Source organism: Pipistrellus kuhlii, unplaced genomic scaffold, assembly GCF_014108245.1.
Source record: "Pipistrellus kuhlii isolate mPipKuh1 unplaced genomic scaffold, mPipKuh1.p scaffold_m20_p_3, whole genome shotgun sequence".
In the NCBI taxonomy this organism is placed as follows: Eukaryota; Metazoa; Chordata; class Mammalia; order Chiroptera; family Vespertilionidae; genus Pipistrellus; species Pipistrellus kuhlii.
Window position 1 is genome coordinate 69,106,675 of NW_023425529.1, and position 8,538 is coordinate 69,115,212.

The 8,538-nt window shown below is 43.3% G+C and overlaps 2 protein-coding genes across 2 annotated transcripts; one reads left to right on the plus strand and one right to left on the minus strand.

Annotated features, from left to right (window-relative positions):
* Positions 1–2,676: 2,676 nt before the first annotated feature.
* LOC118729081 (sodium/potassium-transporting ATPase subunit beta-3-like) lies at positions 2,677–3,559 on the plus strand. Its single transcript, XM_036456334.2, is given in 2 exon segments — positions 2,677–3,034; positions 3,036–3,559. Coding segments are annotated over 2 exon segments (837 nt in total). The 5' UTR covers positions 2,677–2,699; the 3' UTR covers positions 3,538–3,559.
* Positions 3,560–5,264: 1,705 nt separating this feature from the next.
* On the minus strand, positions 5,265–7,538 carry LOC118729534 (protein FAM71C). Its single transcript, XM_036457046.1, has 2 exons — positions 6,924–7,538; positions 5,265–5,897 (listed from the first exon to the last, which is right to left on the minus strand). The coding sequence occupies exons 1-2, from the start codon at positions 7,536–7,538 to the stop codon at positions 5,265–5,267; spliced, it is 1,248 nt and encodes a 415-aa protein (XP_036312939.1).
* Between the last annotated feature and the right edge of the window lie 1,000 nt (positions 7,539–8,538).

Sequence of the window (8,538 nt, forward strand, 5' to 3'; positions counted from 1 at the left end):
TCTATAAAAATAGAGTTAGACATATCTAACCAAGTTTGTATGCAACTTAGAAGAGGGCCAAGAAAATCAGTAAATAGTTATCTAAGAATAATATTATCAGAGCAAACTGAGTTATCTTGGGAGGTCTTTTAACTTACTAGGCATGTGACCGTGAGCAAGTTATTTAATCTTTCTTTTAATAAGGATATTATGGTCCCAACCCCATGAGTTATGGGTAGAATTAACACCCAGAGTATGTTTATAGTATTCTCAATGCTTATCACATAAGTTCCCAATACAAGTTATTTATATTGTATCTCTAGTGCCTAGCATATAATAGATACCCTTTAAATCTTTGAATAAATATTACATAAAACTGACAGAGACAAAGTTATTGGCATGCACAGAACCCTAAAATTGGTGTAACATGACAAGATGGTGAGGGAGTGACTTAATAATGCCCTTTTCAGATAAGGACAATACTCTAGTCTGGGCAATGTATTCTGCCAACTAAAAGTGGAACATTTTAGCAGATATCCACACAAAAAATTCCACCCAAAGTTATAAGCATTCTTACCATTAATATCAAAGAGAATATATAAAATTCTTATTTAAAAATTTTTCCAATAATTTTCAACAAACTCATTCAAAGAGTCTGAAAATCATAGGAACTTTCATATCTATGGACTGTTGTAATAATTCTAGAGTTAAAGGACAAGAATATACTTACCGGAGTGGTAAACCATATGATACAAAAACTTGTTACCAAAAAATATATATTCCTTCTTTTAAATGCTTCTATTAAATATCTTTTATACTTCTATTTTACACTTTCAAAAACCTTCTTTACTTCAATATGTCCCAGGCATTAAAACACCTGGTCAGAGCACTGTCCTGAGCAAGGAAGGGTCACAGGTTCTATTCCTGGTCAAAGGCATGTATCTGGGTTGCAGTTTCAATCCATGCCTTTGTCAGAGCAAGTGTGGGAGGCAACCAATTAATATGCCTCTTTCACATTGATGTTTCTCTCTCTTTCTCTCTCTCTCCTTCTCTCTCTTTCTTCCCCTTCCTCCTTTCCACTTTCTCTAAAAATAAATGAAAAAATATCCTCAGGTGAGGATTAACAACACCAAAAAGGAATAGGAAACATTCTTGTTTTTAGGAATTAACAGGTGGTAGAGATGGAAAGATAAGCTGGGTAACAATGCAATGTGATAAATTTCATTCCAGTTATATGCAGCTGCTGTAATGGCCATAGGAAAGTTAGGAAAGACTTCCCTTGGGAAATTTCTCCTTAGTGGAGTCCTAATTTTGTAGAAGGCAGTAAGGAAAAGTTGTAGAAGGAAATGAGGAAAAGATATTGTGGGAAGAGGGGAGGTAAAAATAGTATGATATGTGTTTGTGTATGGGGGGAGGGGGGCGGTTCCTTCTTACAACAAGCTGTACAATGTTGATAGAGTGGCAAGAGATGAGACAGGAGAGAAAACGGGGGCCAAATCCTGGAACCCCTCAAATGATACATTAAACATCTTGAAATTTATACTGAAAGCGATAAAGAGCAGTGAAATGTTTCGTGTCAGGGAAAGAAGCCAAGAACGTATATGCATTTTAGATAAAGCATATATGTATATTCTAAATAAAAAGTAGAAGATATTAGAAACTTCCCCAATAGGAATTTATACATAATTCTTACTCACCTTATCAAACTATTTTGTAAATCTATTGGGTTTTCTTACTTTCCTTAGACCACTGGTTCTCAAACCTGCATGTAAATCAGAATCACAGGAGGGGTTGTTAAAACATAGATTGTTGGGTGAAGTTTGGGGCCTGATTTTGCATTTCAAGTCCCAGACTCATGCTAATGAAGCTTGTCCTTGCCCATCCTGTGCATACCACTGCTTTAGACTATGTTTTGGCTTCCGTATTATTGATTTTGTTTCCCCAAACAACTAGTTTAATGTCTTTTCTTGAAAAAGGTACTCATGACCTATTTTCAAATTAAAAAATGATGGAATAAAAAAATTCCAAGTGGAGAGGAAAACATGTTAAGCAGGATAGCTTTATTTCTCCTTCATTGGAAATTACCCAGAGTGTACTTTCCACTGAAGGTGAGGACAGGTGACTGCGTTTCCCAGGGCACTGGGCCACGGAAGTGGCCTTGCTGCAACACAGCAGAAGCACCCGGCGCTCTGGAGCACAGCAGTGAGCTGCTGGTTGATGGGGGCCTGGCCCCACAGCTGACTCAAGGCTGAGGAGCTGTTCATATTAATTGAACTTCCTTTCTCCACTGTATACCAAACTGAGGTTCCCGTTGGACTTTGAATTGGACATTCCATGGCACCCAACATGGGGCTCTGAAGCAGCTACCAGATCTCTTGACACTCCTCTGGTGCCTGAATAACCCCTGCGCTTGAATTGTGTTCCTGGTGGCACCCAAGGATTTTGGGAACTGTGCACTGTGACTAATTGAACTCAAGACTGACCTTTACAACACCCTATATTACTGTTATTATTATTACTAGAGGCCTGATGCACAAAATTCATGTAAGAGTAGGCCTTCCTTCCCCCAACTTTCCTTTCCCCAGCTGCTAACACTGGCTTCCCTCTGACACCTGGGACCCAGGCTTCCCTTGCATCCCCAGCTTTGGTCATTTAGAAAGATTCTGGCTCGCCGCCTCCACCCCGCGGCAGCCACTCCCCTCGCCCTCGGCGTGCACACCATGACGAAGAAAGACAAGAAGTCCTTCCAACAGAGCCTGGCCCAGTGGAAGCTCTTCCTCTACAACCCGACCACCGGAGCCTGCCTGGGGCGCACCGCCAAGAGCTGGGGTTTGATCTCGCTCTTCTGCCTAGTCTTTTATGGGTTCCTGGCTGCACTCTTCACATTCACAATGTGGGTTATGCTTCAGACTCTGAATGATGAAGTTCCAAAATATCGAGACCAGATTTCTAGTCCAGGATTTACGGTTTTTCCAAAACCAGTGACAGCGTTGGAATATTCATTTAGTGTATCTGAAAGAGAGTTCTATAAAGGATATATTGAAGACCTTAAGAAGGTCTTATATTTCAGAAGCACAGAAGAATGTCAAAAACTGCCAGGACGGAGCCCTCTTTGAACAGAAGCTCCCAGTCTATGCAGCATGTCAGTTTCCTCTCGCCTTACTTGGAGCATGCAGCAGGGAGAGCAATCCTGACTTCGGCTACTCCCAAGGACACCCTTGTATTCTTGTGAAAATGAACAGAATAATTGGATTAAAGCCTCAAGGAAAACCAGCAACAGAATGCACTGGTAATTCTAAGGGCGAAAACACAACAACTCTACCAGTTTATCCTTCTGAGGGAAACATAGACTTAAAATATTTTCCATATTATGGGGAAAAACTGCATGCGAGTTATCTACAGCCATTAGTTGCTGTCCAGTTCAACTATACTGCTAGCAGTACTCCAAAAGAAGTAACAGTCGAGTGCAAGATTGTTGGATCAAAAAACCTGAAAAACTATGATGATCGTGACAAGTTTTTAGGACGAGTTGCTTTCAAAACCACAATGCAAGCATAGTAGGAGTTAGAATATGTCCACAGAATATGTCCACAATATGTCCGCAGTTGTCTGTCTTTATTTTGCATCAGCCAGACCTGACATATGACACCACCTGAGAGGTGGGTGGTACATGACACTGCGGTGACATAATGTGCTTCCTGGTCTTGTGTTCAGTGTCCTCTGAAGTTACTGCCTGTTGCTCTGCTGCCTTTGGAACATTGTACAGTCGTCAGACGGGGACTGTGAACACCTGATTCTGAACATGTGGGTCTTGTCCTATTTTTTTATTTGGTTTAATTGCCAAGTGTCTAAAACTTAATGTGCTGTGCCATGTAAATACAATATTTTATAGATTTAACACTGGTTAACTGTCATATATTGATGCCAACCAAGTTTTAGGGGTAAAATGGTACCTGACCAACATGAAGTGACTTCACAACTGCAAGAAACTTGTGGGGAGAAGTTCTGTGTGTGAGGAGGGAAAAAAAGAAAATAAAAGGGGATTTGAAAGGTTAAAAAAAAAAAGATTCTGGACTAATTAGCACATTATGCTTTTATTATTATAGACTACCATTCCTAACATTTAGAGTGGTTAAGTGTTAGATTCAAGGTCAGATATCCTTCCAATGGGGAAAATGGGTGTGAAGCCCAAATTATCTGACCTGGTTTAATACTCCCTCTGGAAAAGCCTGATTTCCAGCCTCATATAAGCCCTCACCATGGGCAGATGCAGAGGCCACAGGGAGCTATTGGGCTGAAAGTTGTTTAGAAACCCCCAATCTTGGGTAGAACTCCAATGAGAGGATGAGAGTTTAGAATGTGAGACCCTCGAGGGCAGAATTAATGGAGGCCTTCCCTATGGAGTACTGTGTGCTTCAGAACTGTGGCAAGTAGTCTACCGTTATGATAGGGTATAGTTATGGACTCGCCATCTCTTGTGGCCGAGATGCTTCCGATGGCCTGACATCTGCACAGGGATCATGCTGGAGCATTGAGAAACTGCATCCCAGCAAGACCAACAACATGTTTGCTTTGGGTCACATTACCAGCTAGAAGGACAGGCCATGATTAAAACTTTTTAGGATGGGGGAAGTGGTAGTAAATCAAAGAGTATGGCCAGTGCTAAAATGCCAAACAAATGTACCACTCTATACATACTAATAATCAAGGCAGAGTTACCTCTTCAAACACACAGTTGTGCAGGACAAACAATATTTGGGGGGAAAAACAAGTACTCTAGACAAGTGGACCATTCGAAATCAACTAAAATCTCTGGACACAAATTATTACTTGAGAGATAGTCATTTTTCACACATTGGCAAGCTCAACATATTGCAATCTGATGTACGATAATACCTGCAAGCATACCAAACTGGGCATTTTGATTTTCTTGCCCAAACAGCCAAGCATATACTAGCAACCACATGCTCACTTCAACTTAGATAGGGAGAAGGGAACCAGACTGGAATTTCTTTGAGGCCATATCAGGCCAATTTATAAATTCTTTATTTTTTAAGGGATATATAGTTTCAAGAAATGAAAGAGTTGGCCCACTTCAAAAAAGCTGTTTTCCCATCTTGAAAGGGGTGGGTGGATGATAACATTGGAGATCCATTCAAGTTGATATGCACACGTCCCATGAATGGCTAGAGTGTTCCCTCCTAGACTTGGGAGAGCTGCAGAATGGGGAAGGGAGGAGGAACAGATCTCTGGATTATGACACCCCTCCCCAAACTAGTTCTAGATCATCTCCTTTTTGACTTTTGAGATGACCTAGACCTCTTCTGGGTGGCACTGAGGTCGCTGTGTTCCTGGGGGGAAGAGCCATGCCCTTTGCCCCTTGTGCTGCTCTGGTGCTTCTTCTTTTGATCTCCCTGAGTAGTTCCATGGGATCTTGGAATTGATTTGTCCTTCCACTTCCTACCAGAATGGGAGGGCTTTTTGGTGGGAATTTTCTCCTTTTCATTTTCCTTCTTAAGGGCTTCAGCTTGGCATTGGGAGACTCTCTGGTCTCCATTCTCTTCACTCTGGTCTTCATTGTCTTTGCTCTGGCAGGCTGAGACGAAGGGCCCAGCTCCTGGACCTTCCAAGGTCTCTGTAACAGGTCTGCTGGTCATCTCCCCTCCTGCAACCGAACTCACACTGCCCTCGGGTTTTACTGACGCTGTCTCTGGTACTGCCGCCGGGTCAGGCCCTGCCGGTGCCAGGGTTAGGAAAGACAGTGTGTCCTTAAGCACCAAGTTGTCCCATGAAGCATATTGTCGGACTCCTTCCCCACCAGCATAAGCAAGAGAGGTGGCCCCAGACACCTCAGTGACCACGTGAAGGCTTCTGATGCTGACCTGGTCTTGGGCACCTTCTCCATGGAAATCCATGGCCTGTGCCGAGAGGAGAAACAGGGAAATAGAGAAGAAAAGAAGTGAGACTAGATAGGGCTGTCACCAAGTTCATTCTCTCAGAAATGCAAGAACCCCCTCTAGCATCCCCACAAGGGTCACTGCAGCTTTGTTTGGAGAGAACACTCGTGTGACTCACCAGGGAACATCCTCACACTTTTATTATATGCACTTCTCTTAGCATTTCTAAAAAAAAAAAAAAAAAGATCCCTAAAGGGAGACTGCTAGGCAAAAGCTATGGCCATTTTACATTCTGATAGCTACTAACAAATTGTGCACCTGTGTGTAAAGCATGCTACAATGCCACAGATTTATTCAAAAATTAGTTCATGGTGCAAATAAAGAAAGGGCTTCCTCATAGTTAAAAATGTCCCACAACAGATCAGACTGCCTGAGTCCATAGCAGTATGTGTTACAGAACAGATGCTAATTGGCAGCATTATACACTGAGTGGCCAGATTATTATGATTTCTAAATGCATAATAATCTGGCCACTCGGTATATATATATATATATATATATATATATATATATATATATACACACACACATACATACACACACACACTAGAGGCCTGGTGCATGAATTCGTGCATGGGTGGAATCTGGCCAGCCTGGCCAGGGAAGAGGACATGGGCAGTTGACCGGCCTGCCTGTTGGTCAAACTCCTGGTCAAGGGGACAATATTAGCCTTTTATTATATAGGATATAAACTGAGTGGCCAGATTATTATGCGTTCAGAGATCATAATAATCTGGCCACTGAATGTAACATCAGCAATGCGGTCAGAGGAGCTGACATTTAAGAAATCAGGAATATTCAGAAGCATTCGTGCCCCTCCCTCCCGTCCCCACCCCAAATGTGGCAAGGCCTCTACATAGTGACTCCTCTGGCCAGAGTCCTTCTACATGCAATGTTTCCCCGGTCAGCCCAGGAGAGCAGCCCAAAAGCCTTCAGTTGCCCTCCCAAAGCACCCGGGCCCCTCTCTGAGTTTCCTCAAAAACGTACAGCTGGGCTCTTTCTGTCCTCTGCCTGGAACATAAGTATGTCCATCATGTCACAAGCTGGTATGGCCTGGGTACCGCTGTAAGCCTCCATGGGCGGTCTCAGGAAGAACACCAGGTCTTCCCAGAGTGCAAACAGATCTTCTTTTGCTTTTGAAGGGGAGTTTAATTGTAGGTAAAAAGAGCTGCCACTGGCCAGCTTCAAGTGGAGCTGTTTGTTCTCATGGCTGTGGATGGACAGCTTGACAAGCCTCAAAGGAAGCAGCCTGGTCAGCTCCAAGATCTTCGCTGACTTGAGGCCCTTGCCATGTGTGCGTCGGTCATGCCCCGTGCAGTCCACACAGCTCACAGCTGGTCGTGCCAGCAGCATGACATCAGGTATTGTGAGGTCAGGGCTGGTGTATGCGATGCCCACGGTGACCATCCCTGCATTGTTGTGCATGCCGACCACTTCTCCTCTTTTGTTGATCTGGATGAAGTCACTCTCAAACATGAGAATGTCCTTGAACATGGCGAACTCGCCCTTGCCCAGCTGCCGCTGCAGCTTCCCCACGGAGCCCCGGAACATGGGCAGCACATGGCTGCCCTGCCGCAGCATCATGCTGCCACCCAGGTCCATCTTTCACTAAGACCGCTGCATGTCCTCCCCAGCACCTCTGCCTTGGTCCAGGCCACAGCCTCTCACTAGCCACCTGTAAGCTTCGGCTGTCCATTGTGACCTGCGGCCAGCTGTCACACACAGCACTGTGTCCTCATCTCTACAGCTGCCCCCACAGGAAGGGACAGCATCCTCCTGCAAACAGCCACCCCACAAAGGCACAGAGCATACCAAACTCTGATGAGTTTTGCTGTGAAACACAGCTATGCTTCTTCAAGGCCACTTGTTTTCAAGCAGCTACCACATGCAGTGATATGTAAATTATTAGCAGTCACATGAATCATGTCATTTTTTATATATATAAATCTTTATTGTTCATATTATTACAAAAGTTCCTCCTTTTTTTTCCCCTTCCACCAGGTTCCCACTCTACCCTCTGCCCTTTCCCCACTCCCCATTGTCCTCATCCATAGGTGCACAGTTTATGTTCAGTCTCTTCCCTCACCCCCCACTCTTTTCCCTGAGAATCGTCAGTCCACTCCCCTTCCATACCTCTGATTCTATTATATTCAACAGTTAATATTGTTCATCAGGTTTTTTAATTACCTTGGTTTTTAGATTCACTTGTTGATAGTTACATATTTGTTGTTCATAATTTTTTAAATATATATTTTTAAAATATATTTTATTGATTTTTCACAGAGAAGAAGAGAGATGGAGAGAGGGATAGAGAATTAGAAACATCAATGGGAGAAAAACATCAATCAGCTGCCTCCTGCATCCCCCCCACCGAAGATGTACCCGCAACCAAGGCACATACCCTTGACCAGAATCGAACCCAGGACCCTTCAGTCTGCAGGCTGATTCAACAACAAGTAAGAATCTTAAAGGCTGCCAGAGAGAGACAGGGAAATAAACAGATGGGATTACATTAAAATAAAAGGCTTCTGCACAGTAAATAAAACATCAACAGAACAACAAGAAAGCCCACTGTATGGGAGAACATATTTGCCAATGTTAT

Coding starts and splice junctions, on each gene's coding strand:
- LOC118729534 (XM_036457046.1), bottom strand. CDS start 7,538: ATGGACCTGGGTGGCAGCATGATGCTGCGGCAGGGCAGCCATGTGCTG. Junction 5,898..6,923: donor AGGACAGAAAGAGCCCAGCT/GTACGTTTTTGA, acceptor CTCTCGGCACAG/GCCATGGATTTCCATGGAGA.